Genomic DNA, 19,066 nt, shown 5'->3' on the forward strand with positions numbered 1-19,066 from the left:
AAGATAAGCTGTGAGCCTCCCTGTGCTGCAGGCTTCATATTAGGGATGGAACTAAAGGGAGTTCTTTAGAACTTGGGATAATTTAATCATTAACATGGGCCCAAGATAAATAGTTCTATTTTTAATCATCTATGATGATTATACTAAGACTGAGATGCATGAGATGTGTATGTATGAAATGTGTATGAGGCTGGGTCAACATACGCAGCTGAATGAGTTGGGGAAATGGGGCACTTTACTGTTGAATGCTAGCACATAAAACAAAATTCCTTACAAATAGAAAACTTAGCACAGAGATTGGTTCTAATCACCCTGCCTTCTGCAACACTAATTCAACGTGAAGTTTTAACCCAGGGAAGCATTTGACTTTTTTCAGCCTGATGGAGTCATAAGTCTGACTTGCAAGTTCTTCCCCCACCCTCCTCCAGATACACAAGGCTCAGCCACGGTACAAAAGTGATGGGGAGAGACAACCCTACATGCTGAGAAGTACTCTGGTAATATAAAAGATTACAGAAATAGTTAAAAATTCAACATTTATACCTTTATTATTGTATGGGTATGTTAGGAATGGGCACAGTAATCATGTTGCTCTTTCGGTGGTGGAAAGTTCCGTCAAGTTGCACCCAACTTATGATGACGGCTTGGGGTTTTCAAGGCAAGAGACGCCCAGAAGTGGTTTGCAGTTGCCTGCCTCTGCATAGGAACCCTTGGTTTCCTTGGTGGTCTCCCATCCAAACACTAACCAAGGCCAACCCTGCTTAGCTACTAAGATCAAACATGATTGGGGTAGCCTGGGCCCTCTAGGTCAGGGTGTTGTTCTTTGGTTGATTGTAATTGTGAACATGGCTCTCTGCAAGTCACAGAGAATGAGTGGTTTATCCCTAGCTGTTGGACTGATGAGCCAACATGAATCCTTACATGTCCCACTTAGATAATGGGCCACACCAAGATGTATACCCTGCAGTTCTCTGCTTTAGTCGCTGAGCTCCCAAGACATAAAGTATGTATAAACACAGGTAGAAGTGCATATCTGCCCTCTTCTAAAGGAATATTTCTAAAAGTACAAGGAAGAAAGCATTTAAAATTTAACAAGCTGAAAGTTTTAAGTTTTTGAAAAGTTTGGGGATTAATTATGGATAAGACAGGATAGTCTTCAGTTGTACCCTATGGAAGTTTTATTGGAGTATTTAAATGTAGTCCATGAGAAGAATTTAGAAATTATGTTGAATTTAATCGCTGCAGTCTATATGCCCCCCCACACACACACCCCGGCTGCTGTAATGAACTAGGCTGTGGTTCCCAAAGTAGGCAGCACCACCTCCTAGGATTTATCTAGGGAGGCACTATGAGGCATGGGGGTGGCAGGGAGGCACTGGAGAAGCTTCTGTTTCTGGATAGTGCTGAAATCGGGTGGAAATTATTGGACTTTTTAGTAAATATGCCTCCAGAGCTTTAGTCAGGCCTGTTTATTGTATTGTGAGAAACTGCCATCACTGTTTGTGTGTCTTTCATTTTTCAAGATTTTTCTGGTAAGTCCTTAATTAGCATAGTAATAGTGTGTTATTTATTTTCCTGTGCTCTCAGTTACTGAACCTGTGAATTTGAAGTGTGCTTTTTAGGTAGCTGCTATTTTTGTAGCAGCCCGCCCAATATTCTCGCTTATTTAAAATTTCTCAATAACTTTTCAAAAAGGAAAAAGCTTTGTTAGGAAAAAAAATTGAGGGTAGAAGGGAAAATGTGAGTTATTGAGGGAAACTTTAGGGTACAAATAATAAATTTAAGTAATAAGAGGGAAATTATGGTAAATATATTAGGGGGAAGTTTGGGTATATTTTTAGACAAACCTTTATGAAGTATAACATTGTCTTTATCAGAATTGCAGTAATAAAATGATAGAAAAAATTATAAAAATGTTAAAAGGAAGGAAACTATGTGAGGTAGGTTAGGCTGTAAGTGTGACTGGTCTGGGGTCACCCATCGTACTTCACAGCAAAGTGGAGCTCTGAATCCAGAGCCTAGACTGGCTCACTAACTGTTCCACCACACTGGTAAAATATGCTAACAGAGCTAAGTACAGACTCAGGACACGCTATACATTTGTAAATAAATGTTGCTTGTACAAGAAGAGCCATTCATATGAAATATTTTGCCATTAAAAATATTTACCTTATAAGTAACTCTTTAATTCACTGGGACATTTTCTTTGAACAACTTTTAAAATTGCAATAATAAAGAGAGCAATTCTCCAAGTTGTGTTCTCGAACGTTATGTGTGTTGAACTAGGGTTCGTGACTCAAAAGTATCGATATCACTGTTAGCCTGCCATTTCCTAAATGCTCGTTTGAGGTCTGGGGGTGGTTCTTCAAGCTGCCCTTTGCAGTCAAAAAGTGTGGTCCGCTGTCACAGGCTGTGTGTGATCTTAAGCCAGAGCAGCAGCAAGTCCCGTTGAAATGAATTGGACTTAAGTGTTTAGGACTGAGTTGACTGGCAACCTGAGTTGACTGGATCCAGAACATGAATTGAGGCTGAGATCCAATGAGCGCACCTGGGAATTAGTATGTCGACCCAACAAACATGCACTGGAGCAGGCCACAGGGGTACAATGTCATTGAACCAGTCAAGTTATATTTCGATACAATATCAGCTCTGAATGAAAATCAAAGTTAGGTTAAAATAATAAAAGTTGATGATGCTGAGGTGGATGATCTGAAGAAGAGGAGGAAAAAATCTTCTATGGGGAAAGATTTTCAATCAGTTTACGAATCCCACTAGACCGGAGGCAAAATTTGGCTAATTGAGTGGTTCTCTCCCGAGCACTACTTTGCGTGCTCGTCGCGTCTGTTCATCCCAGTTCTTCGGAATACCCCCTCCACGTGGTCTGCCTGCCTATACATATTATCTGACAACTCCTCGTCTCTGTAGAGCTTTTTGCTTGGCTAGATTGAATGCTAACCCTTCTATGGTAATGCAGAATTCTGAATATACCATACTCAGACAGGATCTGCCCTTGCTCTTCTGGCTCTATTGACTCATTAGCCCATGCCCTTTTGGAAGGCCGCTTTGACGAGGAACTTCGATCGCGCTATATTTCCCCCCTTTTAATATACAAATCCAATGCCTCTGAGACTGACATAATGCCTTTTTCACTAAGCGACAGGGACCCCAAGGCTACATTGCCAGCGGCAAGATTTGTTTCAGTCCTTATATCCCTCCAACACTAGATATATGCTGCTCAAGATCAATGGATCAAGGAGCTTCTAAGGCACTGGTTCCCAACCAGGGGTCCATGGACCCCCAGGGGTCCACGAGAACTAAGAACGGAAGTCAGTTTCAGGTAGCCGGCTCAAGGTTGACTCAGCCTTCCATCCTTCCGAGGTCGGTGAAATGAGGACCCAGCTTGCTGGGGGTAAAGGGAAGATGACTGGGGAAGGCACTGGCAAACCACCCCGCAAACAAAGTCTGCCTAGGAAACGTCGGGATGTGACGTCACCCCATGGGTCAGGAATGACCCGGTGCTTGCACAGGGGACCTTTACCTAACAGTTATGATTGAAGTTTATTTTCAAATTCCAGGAATTTTTATTTTGAACCTTGGGGTCCCTGCACCGAACAAAAAAGTCCTAGTGGTCCCTGGTCAAAAAAAGGTTGGGAACAGGATAAAAGGAAAGGAAAGGCTAAGAGAAGGGAAACTTTAGCTTCTTCCGATCTACCAGGAAAGGATGACAATATGGGGAGAATGTACTGCGATCTTATGTCGTTGTAGAAGGGACATTGCAGCAGAACATGTTCTATTGTTTCCACTTTCTCTGTTCTGCATGGGCATGGTCGTTGATTCAAATTCAAATTCAAAAACCTTTATTGGCATAACAAATTGTACAAGGTATTCCAGAATTTGGCAAATGATAAAACATCAATATCGCAATGTAGCAATAGATATGATTAAAATGAGGTATGCCGGAGTACAGTGGATATAAGGTATATATAGAAAACTAGTTTCTACAAGTAACCGGAATAGCAGCTATTATATTTTTTGTTTGATTTTTATCATTAGAGCTTGCTTCAAAAACATGGCTACTATTTCTGTAGTTTCTGGATCATACCCGTTCAGTAAAAGTCTGATCAGAGAGTGGGGGGGAGAGTTCCTATCCAAAATTGATGGCATTAAAAATTTAGTACGTAGGTCCGCTAGCATTTCACATTCCAATAAAATATGATAAATGGAGTCTATCTGGTTTAAGCCACAGCTACAAATTTTCTTTTCATCGTTGATGAAAGGGAGTGCGGAGATACCTGCCTTCCAGGAGAGCTGGAGGTAAGGCGTTGACACGCGCAAGAGTGAAGGCCTTTCGATATCCGGATACTTCCGGGAATCCCCTTCCTCAAACACGATCGCCCAGCCTCAACGGTCACTCGCCTCGAACCAACGGTCTTCGTTCCGTGACGGTTCGATTAACCGTCCCCCCCCCCCCGCACACACACACACATCGGCAACCTAATTGGCTGTGACCTAGAAAAGGCAGGAGAGGCGACCAATAGGAACGGCGATAAAAAAAAAACCCAAGCGGGCACGCCGTCCAATGCACAGACGCGTCCCGCCCTACGGGGATGTTTGGGCCAGTAACCGCCGGCTGCGGGGCGGCGCCAGGCGGGATTCCAGCCCCTGGAGTGGGCGTCGCAGCTAATGAGGCGGGCCGGTGGGTGACGGCGCGACGCGTCCCGTTGGGGGGAGGGGGGGAGGCGCTCGGCCGCCGGTGGCTCCTCGGCTCCCGTTGGCGGAGGCGGTTGGGGCTCGCGCGAGGGGGGCGGGGCGGCGGCCTAGCTGCCGCTCTGCGCGATGTCGGAGTTGCGAGCCGCGGGGCCCGGCTCCGGGACAGCGCCCGGCGGAGCGGCCGGCCCCAGCGCCTCCGGCCCGGGGAACCCCTGTGGGCCCGGCCCGACGACTCCGCTGCCCTCGCCCGGGCCCGGCGGCGGCGGCAGTGCCGCCAGAGGAGAAGGAGGCACGTTGGGCCCTGGGGGACCGGCCCCCGGGGGGGTGACAGGCGCTTCAGGGGGGAGCTCCTCTTCCGCTTCCGTGTCGACCGGCTCCGCTTCCGGGTCAGCCCGCGAGGGCTGGCTTTTCAAATGGACCAATTACATCAAAGGGTATCAGCGGCGCTGGTTCGTGCTGAGCAACGGGCTCCTGAGCTACTACAGGTGAGGCCACGCCCCTCCCGCGGGGAACCGTGGTTGGCCCCGCCCCCTCCCAGGGTCCCTCCCTCCGGCTTCTGGTTGGGGGCTTGGGGCTAGGCAGGGTCGCCCTCCCTTGGACTCCCCCCTCGCCCTGCTATTGGCCGAGAAGCCAAAGGGCAGCGGCAGCCGCCTCCTCCTCGGGGTACTTCCTTGCCACGTGGCGCCACTTGAGGAGCCGCTTCTCCTTTAGGGGTCTTCGTTCTTACGGGCATTTTTTTATTATTATTATTATTTCATGTTTTTATTGTCAAACTATCAAAAAATCACAACAGTAACAATAGAAAGGGCAAATAACTATAAAGTGCGTTATAAGAAATCAAAAATGGCATAGAAGCTGACTTTCAGCTTTAAGTTTACTATTCCGTCATGTAAAAGATGTAACCCATTTTCAATAAACATGCGGATTTTATCACCAAACATTTTTCAGAACTCACACAATAGTCCTGTTTCTGTTTTTGATATGATTCTACAATCTATTGTTCCAGTAGATAACTTACGGGCATTTTTTTAACACTCGTTTTCCCTTTAGCAGCGTGCAGCAGCGCCAACTTTCTCGAGCCTTCATTGTACTCTCCTCTTTCACTTCTTTGCGCTCTATAGGCAGCACGGTGTAGTGGTTTGGAGCGGTGGATTCTGAACTGGAGAACCAGGTTCGATTCCTCACTCCTCCACGTGAGCGGCGGAGGCTAATGCGGTGAACTGCATTTGTTCCCCCGCTCCTCCACACGAAGCCAGATGGGTGACCTTGGGCAAGTCACATTCTCTCAGCCTCGCCTACCTCACAGGGTGTCTGTTGTGGGGAGGGGAAGGGAAGGTGATTGTAAGCTGGTTTGATTCTGCCTTAAGTGGTGAAGAAAGTCTGCATATAAAAACCCAACTCTTCTTCTTCTTTGCGTAGCTTTTCTTTCTCCCCACCTCCTCCGTGTGGTTATGTATGTATGTATATATATGTCTCCACAAGAACTCTAAGTCTAGGAGTCCACATCCCTGAAACTTTGGCAATCATATATAAAGGCATACGTGAAACCAGTCATTTCAGAATCATCATTATGGAATGAAGGTCACAGCTGAGAAGAGTGGGTATACAAAAAACATATATAGAAAACAGTGGCAGAAAGTTCAATGGTATCCTAGCTCACACAGCCCCTTCCAGCTAATTTGCTAGATGGAGTGAGTGTTTTTAATGGCGAATCCAGGCCTGTCAGCTCTTAGGAGCAGTGTGAAATGGCACAGCCTTGAGGTTTCCCTCCTCAGTTGTGTGGTTGTATTATTTTGCTTGCCTTCATAGCCACCGCAGACAGTGCTTGTCAAGTCAGTCTCCATATTACCTGCAACATTTCTGGGGCACATGTCCTTTGCAGCCATTGTCCTATTTCTGAGAGAGGCATTCTAGCATGACGTTTGATGTCACTTGGGACACAGGTCCTTTTGGTACTGTGTGCTGTGCTAGATCTACTTTTTAAAAATGAAATAATGGTGGCCCTGTGGATGTGATACACCTTATGAGCTGTCATAAACTAGTTGATTACTTCGGTTTGAAAGACCTAGGGTCTGAGTGTAATACATGAACTAGAGAAGCATCAAATGAAACTGGTTGTCATAGACATTGTTACTGACCCTAGAAAAGGTCCATTTTCACTAGTACTAAAGATCCTTAATATAATAGAAACTTATTCCAGCAACAATAATAATAAGAGTTGACTTTTATCTACTACTTAAGGAAGACTCAAACCGGCTTACAATCACCTTCCCCTTCCCTCAACAGACACCCTGTGAGGTAGGTGGGGCTGAGAGAGCTCGAAGAGAAATGTGACTAGCCCAAGGTCACCCAGCTGGCTTCATGTGTAGGAGTGGGGAAACAAATCCAGTTCACCAGATTAGCCTCCGCCGCTCATGTGGAGGACTGGGAATCAAACCCGGTTCTTCAGATCAGAGTCCATTGCTCCAAACCACCGCTGTTAACCACTACACCACGCTGGCTTTATACAGTGTTTCTTTAGAAATATACTAACTAGTCAAAATTGAGGGCCAACATGTACTGTTCTTGCCATAGAAAGCATTGGGTTCAGTCCCCTGTTCGTGAAACTTAATCTGTGGCTTTTGGTAGTGAAAGCATGTGAGGAAGACAGGAGTAGTTTCATGGTGGAAACGCCGACCCAAGCCTAGACATGTTCATCAAAACATATGCGTAGAACGTTTATTTTCTACAGTTTTTAGAGCTCTGCAATGTGTTCCATTTCAAATTACAAATATTCAACTCTACCAACCAAACAGAATGGACTTTTACTTTCCATCTCAAACTTGAACACTCTTCTACCCTATAAATGCTAGTCCTTGCTTCCAGAAAGCTGTGAACACCTGAAGCCCAGTGCTATTCATGTTTATTCTAAAGTAAGCTCCACGTCGTTCAAAGGGACTCATTTTCATATAACTGTGCATAGGATTTCAGCCTTAGCCTTTGAATGAGAGATCCTGCTGTCGCGGTCCGTGCCGTTAAAGCAACCCAGCTCCTAGAATCGACCCCTTCCTAAAAAGGGATCTGTATCTATTCAGCCCGTTACCCACTAAGCAGGGATCAACACTTTCCACCTCTTGCGAGATAGACTTTCTATTGAATTGTTCCAGTAAAAATATGAAAAGAATATATGAATAAAAATACTATTTATTTCACATAAAGTATATTCATGTAAATGGTTACAGAAATAAAAATTATATTAATTAGTTCAACAGGAACAGTCATGTTATTTTATGAATGCAAGCAATATTAGTAATATCAACAATCTCTTATGACTATATAAGAGTTTCCCAAGTATATATTTCATTCAGGAAATAATACAGTTTACAGAAATCTTGTAAAATAATGGTTAGTGCATTGAATAAGTATTCTAATTCAAATTATTTAAATATAAGACATACTTTACCCAGTCATGTCATTGCAGAGTTTCTGTAAAGATTCTATAAGTTCACTTAGAATAGTTAGATTTCCTTCAGGTATTCTCTAAGTATTACTCCGTTATTTCAATGCCTTTAGTAGTTGTAAAGGTAGGAGAGATCTCTTTGGTTCCATAGTTTCATGTTAGAGCTGATACTGTAGCTCTTCCAGCAGTCTGTTTGTGACTGAAGGCATGAGACCATAGAGTCTCTATATGTTTGACATTTATGGGTCTGAAGCCTATGTTCAGATTAGAAAAGGCTATGTCAAAGCCATCTTTGAGTATGCATTGCTGTAAGCGTTGCTGTATAGCTAAGAGCCACCTTGATGGTTTTGCTATACTGTAATTAATCAGTATTTGAAGCTATGTGTAAAACTTAACATTATGTGTAGAGTATAAACTCTGTTTGGCCAATCTCTCTGACAGTGCCAATCTTTAGAGAGTACTGAGTATAGTTCAGTTTAAGAGCTTAAGGCTCCATGGATCTCCATCCATGGATTCCAATTATATGTATTCCAATTGGAGTAATTCTATGTGTTAGCCATTGTAATGCATGTTTGTGTATGCATGTGTATGTCAGACAGTTCTGTGTGAGACCTCAGTCTTAGAACTGACTGCAGAGTATATATTCAGTGCTTCCTCCTTGTGTAGAGAAACCCCTGGAATATGCTCTGGTAGTGGGCTTCTTAGAGAAGCTGCACTTACATCTTGTCTGTCAGAACTAGGAAGTCTGTATAAAGCATAGACCTTATGAGAAGACATTAGTCTTGTTAGAACAAATGAGCTCTCAATGTCACCATATTCAAATATGGTAAGATCCATACCCTTATAATCCTTAGAGTATAAGAGCCTTCATCACATATTCAGGATGAAGCATTGTACAGACAGTTATTCCAGACAATCAGTCTTCAGAGAGACAGACTATGTGGCATAATACCTCTCTCTGTGAGAGTTCTCCAGATTTAGAGACAAGAATAAATGATTGTTCCTAATTCACGTAAGAATCAGGTTCCTAACTCACACAAGAATTAGGCTGCCAAGGTTTTACATCTTTGGTAGATGGAGGAAGTCCATAGGTCAATAGGTTTAGACCATCAGGATCTTCTCTAACCTGTAGTCAGAGAAAGGTCTCTATTTATACCTTTTCAGAGCCTTTATCAGAGCTATTTATCTTGTAGATGTGCTGGTCCAGTCAACTACGGTTCCAGCATCCTTTGGCTAAAGCATTCTATAAATAAACCATAACTTGGTCAGTCAGTAGTTCATCAATAGGCCTTATAAGCAGTACTATGCACTTGACTGCCATCTGCAGTGGTTAGTGGATATGACCTTGTCTATCATTCCTTGTCCAGCTGTATGTTTTGCTTAATCAGCTGAGCACTCCTGCAGCTGTGACCTTCAGCTGGGACAGTAGTATTAAATGATTACAATAGCAGAACCTTGGGTTGCTTCTACAGCATAGCAAGGTACTAGCCTTGGGCTTGATACTGTCACAGGTGTTCCAGTTTATGAAGTGACATCATCTTTGTAACACATTTCCGTCTTTATGAAGCCTAATGGGACATGCTTTCATACCAAAATCCTGATCATATGTTGGGGCCTGCGACACTGCTTAATTAATGTTCTTAAAAGTGTGCAGAGTCAAGTAAACAAAAATCTATCTCTTGTCTCTAGGCAGATGTAATTCTCCTGTACAAAAAGCATGTGGCCTTCAAGACCAAAGGCCAAAAATTATGCTCCTGTATTTCAAAAAGTATTGTTTGTGTAGATCTGTTGAGCTGTTCTGGAATCTTTCAGTACAAAGGAGGTAATGCTTACTACCTAAATATGTGATGGTATGACATCTTGGAGTGTGTGTTTAATTTCGTTTCCCTCTGCTGGCCTAGGTTTTTCTATATTTAAAGAGCTATGTCCTGATGGCACTTTGAGGTTTAGGGATATTATGTTGATGACTTTGAGTTTCTGACAGATAGGTTAACAGTAAACTGCCTGTTTACTAAAAAACCATGTTCAATTTTCCCCTCTATCCAGAATCACCGGCTCCTCCGAGATGTTCAGTGTCTCACTTCAGTAATCTCTACAGTACACATTTAAGCCAATTTCAATGGGGTTAAGAATTTTGGGGTCTAGTTTTGTGAGGGTACTGCAAATTTGCTCTCAGAGCTGTAGACTCTTCATGTTGCTTGAGCTTCCAGGATTCCTTGGATAGGAGCTGTAACAATTTAGCAATTGTAAACATATTTGTAGAGTAGACATACAGTGCTCTTAGTGTTCTGCATTTCTTGTTCCTCCCTTTTAGAAACCAGACCTTCTTTAAACTATTTTTTTCTCTAACAAGCTTGAAATCACAGATGAGATGTATCTTTTAGTTAAATATACAGTCAGTTCAGCCTTGTGGTACTTCATGCTGTGTGAAGGTCATGGAGTGAGCCTTCCCTTAGGAGGGTTGCATGCAGTAACCCCATGGCCCTCAATCTAAAGGATATGGCAGGAACACTGAAGGTTCTTGAGTGTGGTGTATGTAAAACACTGTAATTGTGAGGCCAGCTTGGCCATTTCCTGAATAAAAATGTGCTAAACTTATCTCTTGAGGGGGAAATACTATAATTTTATGAATTTTTGTGGTCCTTACAATAATTAATGCTTACAATGAATATAACAAGGGATGCTAAACAGCAAGTCCCCTTGTAGCCCAGTTTGCTGTCTAGGACTTTGAATCCCTTGAAGCCAGCTCAACAGTGTTGGATGCCCCCTTACCAATGCCTCCATCAGTAGCTGTCTTTTCTGGGGAACATTTCCCTTTTTTTACTGGCTGCAAGTCTTGATGATGGCACAGTTCAGACACTTCCTCTTCCTCCCACAGATCCAGCTGGTGGCTCTTCTCTGTTAGTGCCCAGTTCAGAAAGTCCCTGAAAGTTTAATGGACATTTGGTCTCCTGCAGTTTTCCTGACCATATAGCAAGGGATGCTAAAGTTTTTGCACAAGGGAATGTATTTAGTAGGCTACAGGAGCCATCCTGTAATTGAACAGAGGTGGCTGCTTTTAGCCGGGTTCCTAACGTACAGTCTGTATTATTCATAAAGTAACAAGACTCTCAAGAGGATAAGAATAGCTGGCAATCCAGGCTCATATTTCCCAGGTAGACTCAGCCAGCTGGGAGAGTGAAATGTCTAATTACTGTCTTCCCAGACTCCAGGGGAGCAAATTACCGATGGCATGTCTAGTGGTACATGCTGGTAGTGCTTGTGTGCCAGCCTCAAGTGGGGCATGTTCCTTGTTGACCATGCATTGTTATTCAGCCTTGCAGTGGAAAGATGGTTCTTCCTTGCACCGAGTCAGTGCCTAGGCAACTTGGGCCTTGCACTGCTGGGGCGTGCGTGTGTGTGTGTTGATTTATGAGCACAGAAGTAGGCGGAAAGCATGCACTTGCTAATACGCTTGGTGACTGTGCAGACCTGGCAGGGCACCAGCCATAGACTGACTTTAAGGAGTGCTGAGAAAAGCAAGGACTGGAATGAATTACAACATGCCTGTCCAGAGGTCCTTCTCTCCACATTCTCATCGCCTAATCAGTTAGGTCAAAGATTGTACTTGGACTTTGGAGTCTTGTAGATGGATTGACTCTATAAATAAAGCCACAGCCCTTCGTTTGCAAAACCTGAGCAAGGCTATTAATGATAGGACGTTTTGGAGGACATTGATTCATAATCTAGGATTATAAACCTCATCAAGAGTAGGGTTAGCACACCAACCAGTTGATCAGACAATTCACCCTCTGTTTTTTGACAATGCTCAAATATTGTCAGGTATTCCATGAAGCCAAGAATGCCCTTTCATTTATAAGCAAGACTACAGGAGAGAGCTGTTTGCCCATTTATACCTTCAGCAATCAGGGACACACCTAGCAAAATAGAAAAAACTTCCTACTGGCTACCTGCTGTAACGGCATCTCTATGACAGAGATAATTGGCATACTGAATATTTAGCGTAATTGCTTTAAAGACTGACTCTTCTTTTTTAATAGCAGCTGTTTGCTTAGCTTCAGGGTTGATTTAAATCAAATTGATTTAAATCACCATTTAAATCACTAGTCAGTAAGACTAGATTTAAATCATGGTTTTCTACATAAAAACTCATTCTTGCTGGTATAATCTTAATATTTACAACCAGTTGAAGGTTTCATTTTTAGAGTAATAACTTTTCAGATTAATTTTACAGTTATATAAAAAAATTACTGATTTGGTTATACTATTAGAAATACAGAGTTCACCTCGCAATAATTTCATAATTATCTATCTCCAGTTTCATTCGGACCACCCGGCCTTGCATTTCTTTGCTGCAGTATTTGCGTTTTGCATGCATGCCTGCCTTATCCATAAGAAGACGAACTTCATTAAAATTTTCCCAAACTGGGTCTCTTGTACGGCCTGGTGCCATTATAGATTTTCTCCTCCAGGGAGAGAGTAATATGATAAACCTCAGGCTAGACAAACAAAGATCCCAGGACTTGTGGAGTATTCTGCTCAAAAGGTTTCACTTTCATTTTTACTGCTTGCCCCTCCCTCTTCACACTTCGTTCCTTGTGCAGATCTATCCCACTCCAAACAATCTTCTGTTATTTCAACTTCTTGAAACCTAGCACTTAAGAGGTAGGGGGTTTGATTCTGTGTACATAGATTTGCAAGGGAACAATGGGATTAAGGTCTTTTTCTCAAATCTGTAGGTTTATTGTGTAACATTTTTGCTGTAAAGAAGAGGCATATTATCTCTGCAGACACAAATTCACAGTTTTGAGAACTGCAAAACCAAGCATCTGAGATAATATCTTATAGATAGAAGAATTGCCCAAAATAATTTACAGAAACCTCTGGAAGAGCATGACATTGTGAATGGATTAATTGAATTCATTTACCCCAAAAAATTAAACATTGCTTGAATATAAACCTCATGCTACATAATTAAAAATGAATCCTTATTTCATGATAAATAACCTTTGGAGTATAATATATCTTAAATAGAAAACTATATCTTGATAGATTTTTCCTCAAATTGCTTTTTATTTAGAAAATCTGATTTAAATAAAAAAAATCTGATTAAAATAAAAATCCTATTTTTTATTTTTAAAAAATCATTTATTTTTATCCACCCTGCTTTGCTCTATTTCTATTCTGAAATTTGTTTTTAAAAACACTTGGAAAAGATAGGCTGACCTATTTCTGAATAAAAACCAAAGGAATTCCATTCAGTGAAGCATTTGCACTTTTACAGCGAATTCCTCAGCTTTCGGCGTGGGGGAACGGTGGGGAGGTGACGCCACTGCAGCGCCTCCTAACCCGTTTCACTGGCACTGAAAACTTTTTAAAAGCCTTTTAAAGGCTTTTTAAATTTTAAATGGGGCTTTTCTACCCATAGAGAAAAGCAAGGATGCGCCTGCTAAAAAGCAGGTGCAGCCTCGCTCTTCTCGCTGCTGGTGTACCCAGGGCAAAGGGGGACAGGAGGCTGCCTAACAACAGCTCTCCCCCCAGAACGCCCCGGGAACGCCTCCCAGGATGCCAGAACGCCCCCCGGAACGCTGGTGCGGTCCTTTACACCAGCGGGACGCCGGCGGAAGCCCCACCGACATTCCAGGGCATCGCTGCCATGGCGGCAACCAGTGTGCGAGCCTCCACGCCGGTGCTGGGGCTGCTAATGCCCTCGAGGCTCAGGGATGTGCTGTTAGAGTCCTTCCTTGACATTGTTAAAAATTACAATAAAGCACTACAATAAAAAAATTAATGCAGTTTCTTCCTGAGAAATAGTTTATTTTTGTAAAAGTAGCAATCTTGATGATTAAAGTATCTTTTTGCTAGTTTGAAATTTCTATGCCACCTCTCCAGGGAACCTGCTTGAGGTCGATAAATACAGTTTGATTTAAAAATTCTTAAACAGTATTTTGACCAGTCAGATAATCGAATCTTTATTAAATTCTTTGTGGCAGTCCTAGTACAGAATTGTCCCATTTAAAAATCTATGTTCCTAGATGCCTCTTCTCTCTTTCTCCCTCTCTTTTCAGTCAGAGACTATAGTTCTAGCAGTGCTAAATCCCATTGCTTCAATTCTTAATTATTTTCTATGTTTCTGAGGTGGAGAGGTTAAAATGCCTTGTTTTCATACTTTTAAAGTCATCAGGCTTCCTTTTACTATGAGACATTCAGAGGTGGTTTGCCATTGCCTGCCTCTGCGTCACAACTCTGGTATTCCTTGGAGATCTGTCTCCCTTCCAATCACTAGCCAGGGTCGACCCTGCTTAACGTCTGATGAGATCAGGCTAGTCTGAAAATTCCTTCGCATTTTTCATGTGTTGGGGAGTGCCTAATTTAGCAAATTTAGTTTTTTATTTAGCAAATTTAGTTTTTTCAGTATTGCAAAACATTGGAAAGCTAGGTATAAATGGCTTGTTCAGTAATAAATTTCAACACTTTAATACTTTCCCAATGCAAGCACCTATAACTCTGTGAATAACTCGTGTGTGTTTGGCATACATTGGGCAAGCTCTATACATTTGATGGCCAGAGTATTTTTATGACCTTTGGAATGTGCAGAGGCAGAACTTGGAAATTAGATGACCAAAAGGGAAAGCAAGTGTGGTCTAATTTGGAGAATAAGAGCCTCTCTAGTTTATAAGTTGCATAGTGAAACTGTACCATTTCATACAGCTTGCATGATTACCCCCCCCCTCCCAGGAGAATGCACATAGAGAAATAACATGTCAGGCAGAATGCTGTGCTAGAATTTCTTTCCTGATCCCTAGTTTTCTATATGTAGAACAATTTTATATATGGGAAATGATTCATCCATGGGATTTCCTCCTAGCTGTAGCTTGATGAAATACAGCCTAAGAATAGTGTTGCCACTCACTGGGCTGTTTGTCTAGCCACCCTGAGCCTGAGTAGTTGGAAAAGGGTGGGTACAAATCTAAATAAATAAATAAAAATAGAAAGATTCTGATCTTGCGTTTAAGTCTTATCTCTGCCATGGGTTTGGGGCTAAAACAGACAAGGCTAAGAGCATAGTCTCCATTAATCTTGAAAAGGCAAATAATAGGTTTGAAAGGGGGGTCCTTTAAAATGCTAATAAAAGCATGGTTCAGTTTCAGTTGGCAAACCTGTGCTGAGCTTAAAGAATTAAATCAGCTCTCCGTTAGTTTGGTAGCACCAAAAAGGCTAACAAGGTCGATGGGAGGGGGAAAGGAAGCAATTGTTTTGTGAATCAAAACAGTGAAACTTGGGAATTAGTGAGAGCACAAGAGGGACTCAAACATTAGATGACCAAAAGTATGTAAAAGGAGGGAATAAACTGTAGACAGTCTAGAGTGAGCCTATTACTGACTCTCTTCCTTTACTGAGCTGCAGAATTGCTGCTGGCATTCCCAGCCCCTTTAGCTGGAAGTCTGAACATCTCCTGAAAATGTACATAGATTTGTTGTTTCAGCCAATCCTCCATTGGTTTAAAACCTTAAAACCTGCCTTGTTGATTGATGTCTCATTCTTAGGATTCCTTGGGAGCCCCCTGCTTGTATGATGTTGATTCTCTTTCTGGAGCTGGCAGACATAAACTTTCTGGAACCTTCTGCATGTGGGGGATAATAGCAGCCTTTTTCAGATCAGACAGCATAGTGTTGTGGGGGATTTGCTGGTGTTGGCTTGTCTTTCTGTATTGTCTAGGAAAGGGGAAGACCATGTGGGGATGCTGGTTGTCTGTTCTAGAAGGGAGTTTGGTGCTTCTTTTCTCACATGTCTTCATCAGGCCTCTAATATCTTTTACTTGCTTGGTGTCCCCCCCCCCCCAATGTTCTTGCTTACAGATCCAAGGCAGAGATGCGGCACACCTGCCGTGGTACCATCAACCTGGCCACTGCCAATATCACTGTAGAGGACTCCTGCAATTTTATCATTTCCAATGGAGGGGCACAGACCTACCATTTGAAAGCCAGCTCAGAAGTTGAGAGGCAGCGCTGGGTCACAGCCCTGGAGCTGGCCAAGGCCAAAGCAGTGAAGATGCTGGCAGAGTCAGGTAAAGGGCACAGCTGGGGCAATACATATGAACCAAGGTACGGAGGGGGAAGGGCAGCAGTGGCTCATGGGGGAAGGAAAGTCTCTCTATTCTTACATTCATTCTCTTGAAACAGGCAGGTTTGGTGTTGGCTATTAGCAGCAGTGCAAGTAGGAAGCGGCTGAGGCCTCACCAAGCTAGTGTGGATTTTTCTCTCTTCTCTTCTCTCTCCTCTCCCCCCTCTTTGCCCTCTTTCAGTTTGTAAAATTGGGGCACTTTGAAACCCCATGCCTGAAACATGTATAGGGTTTAAGTCCTATGGATAACAATGTCTGGTCTATTCTAAGCATCTGACACTATTCATATGAGTGAACATGTCTTCTAGTTTGTCCTGTTCCATCCTATTTAAACTCCTTGGGGAGAGGACTTCTGCCAAATGCCTGATACTCAAATTGCTCAGCGTCCTTTGAATTATGTGTTTGTCATACCAAAGCAACAAGCAGCCTACGGATCCTGTACTTTAATATGAGGCTTCTGAAAAATGGGCTTCCTTTTTAAGCATCAGACTCCTCAGACCCTGTGCAGGCCAAAACCACACTTTAGTCGCTACTGAAGCTGCCTTTCATAGTGCTCAGTTGACTGAGCCATACTTTGAAACCTGATGCCTGCTGAGCTCAAGTGTCTGTCAGTAGCTGATATATTTGATCAGGTAAACTGAACCCCAAAGAGCAGTGTCAAGTGACCGTCCCTGTGTGGAATACTGCCTTGTGTTGAAGAGATTGTGGGCCCTCAGTTCCATGTCTTCCTAGAGGATTGCACTACTGGTAGTTGGTATTAGAAACGTATTTTGAGCAATAATCCTTAACTAGGTTTTCTTTCTGGACAAATCCCTCCCTGGTTTGGGAGATATTTGCTTTTTGTAGAAAGGGAAACAAGGGGAAAATGCTCCACTAGTTACTGCTGGAAGAGTTTGTTACATTTTCATAATGTTCTATAGAATGGAGATCTGAAAAGAGGCATTTGGCAGATTTACATCAGAGAATTTCAGTTTTTGGGGGTTACCGCACTTGTATTCCCAGCAATGTATTAAGAGTTTGAAAATGTTATAAAAAATACTGTTCGCGCTTTGTTTGGCCCCTTTAACTGTGAAGACGTTTTCCAACCATTTATAAGCCGTAGTATCCAAAAACCCTTTTAAAGCGATGTTTTTTATAATATTTTCAAACTCTTAATACATCGCTGGGAATACAAAGTGCGGTAACCCCCATTGTCTTGATAACAGAGAGAGCACCATCAGGCAGCAGAGGCTGGCACACTCCCTGTTAGCATCCATTTTGTCAGATCACTAGTCCTTAAGTGTCAACGTTGCAAATATTAGCTATATTTTAGCCAAATTGCATTTTCAAGTGTCAAAGTTGCAAATATTAGCTATATTTTAGCCAAACTGCATTTTCAGCCTTTTTTCCCACCTCACTGTTAGGCTAAGAAAACACCAGGAAAGGAGGCAATTTTTAAAAATTGAATTTGTCCAGCCTTTTCATAAAAGCTATCTAACAGTGAAGAAAGTAGATTCCTTTGAAATGTGGTGTTGGAGGAGAGTGTTACGGATTCTGTGGACTGCCAAAAAAACAAATCAGTGGGTTATAGATCAAATCAAGCCTGAACTGACCCTAGAAGCTAAAATGACTAAACTGCGGCTATCGTATTTTGGTCACGTCATGAGACGACAAGAGTCACTGGAAAAGACAGTCATGCTAGGAAAAGTTGAGGGCAGCAGGAAAAGAGGAAGACCCAACAAGAGATGGATTGACTCAATAAAGGAAGCCACAGCCTTCAATTTGCAAGATCTGAGCAAGGCTGTCAAAGATAGGACATTTTGGAGGACTTTCATTCATAGGGTCGCCATGAGTCGGAAGCGACTTGACGGCACTTAACACACACACAATCCAGTGGCTGTCACCCCATCTTGTGAATATGAATTACATTTTTTATGTACAAGCAAGGGACATGCAAGGACTTATGGGAATATTTCACTTTCCTCTGTATCTCCTTCCCCACACTTTCATCTTTCCCCTTGGCAGTCCCTATAGCCGTGTTGGCGAACCTATGGCACGCGTGCCGCAGCCGGCACGCCAAGCCCTCTCTGTGGGCACGCGCGGACCCGTCGCGTCTGCCTAGGGCTGTGCCGTGTTGCCGTGGTGAGGGCGCTGAGGGCGGTGCTCCTTCTCCCCAAGCCCATGCTCCCCAAGCCTGCGCTGGCGCCCTCCCTCTCAGCTGCGGCTGCAGCTCAGCTGTTTGTCGGGGCCCGCCCTCTTCAGTTTGGACCAGGAGGCTGTGGACGAGCACCTTGCCATGCCCCCCTCTCAACTGAGCTGCGGGGCAGCTCAGCTGTTTGTCAGGACCCCGCCCTCTTCAGTTTGGACCGGGAGGCTGTGGCCGAGCACCTTGCCACACACCCCCTCAGCTGAGCTGCGGGGCCCCCGCCCATCTTCAGTTTGTCTGGGGCCCCGCCCGTCTAAAAAAGCATTTAGAAAATTACAACATTTGCAGACAATCCTACAAGCCATCAGGAAATCTACAAGGAATTTTCTAGCATTGTAGCAGCTGCAAAGGTGAATTTCAGTAAGATTTTTACAGTTCCATAAGATGGAGACAACCCTGTGTTTTCTTACTTCTCCAGATAAAGCCAAATTTGAAGAACTTGATCTCTCCTGCCTACACTGGTTAGATTTAGAAAATCTGGAAATGGAGCTAATAGAATTTCAAGAAAGCTCTATCTGGAAAAATAAATTCTATGACCTGCATGAAACACTTGAGAAGATAGAAGGGATGCCAAAGGACAGCACAGTTAGTTCTGAAAATGAAATCCT

General features: G+C 43.1%; 1 protein-coding gene across 1 annotated transcript in view; it reads left to right on the forward strand.

Moving 5' to 3' along the window:
- Positions 1 to 4,836: 4,836 nt before the first annotated feature.
- OSBP (oxysterol binding protein) overlaps positions 4,837 to 19,066 on the forward strand; it is a 28,194-nt gene continuing 13,964 nt past the window's right edge. Inside the window, exons 1-2 of the mRNA XM_056852211.1 lie at positions 4,837 to 5,195; positions 16,009 to 16,217. Of these exons, the coding sequence (XP_056708189.1) occupies positions 4,837 to 5,195; positions 16,009 to 16,217 (568 nt within the window). The remainder of the gene's footprint in view (positions 5,196 to 16,008; positions 16,218 to 19,066) is intronic.

Source organism: Euleptes europaea, chromosome 6 (genome assembly GCF_029931775.1).
Source record: "Euleptes europaea isolate rEulEur1 chromosome 6, rEulEur1.hap1, whole genome shotgun sequence".
Classification (NCBI taxonomy): domain Eukaryota; kingdom Metazoa; phylum Chordata; class Lepidosauria; order Squamata; family Sphaerodactylidae; genus Euleptes; species Euleptes europaea.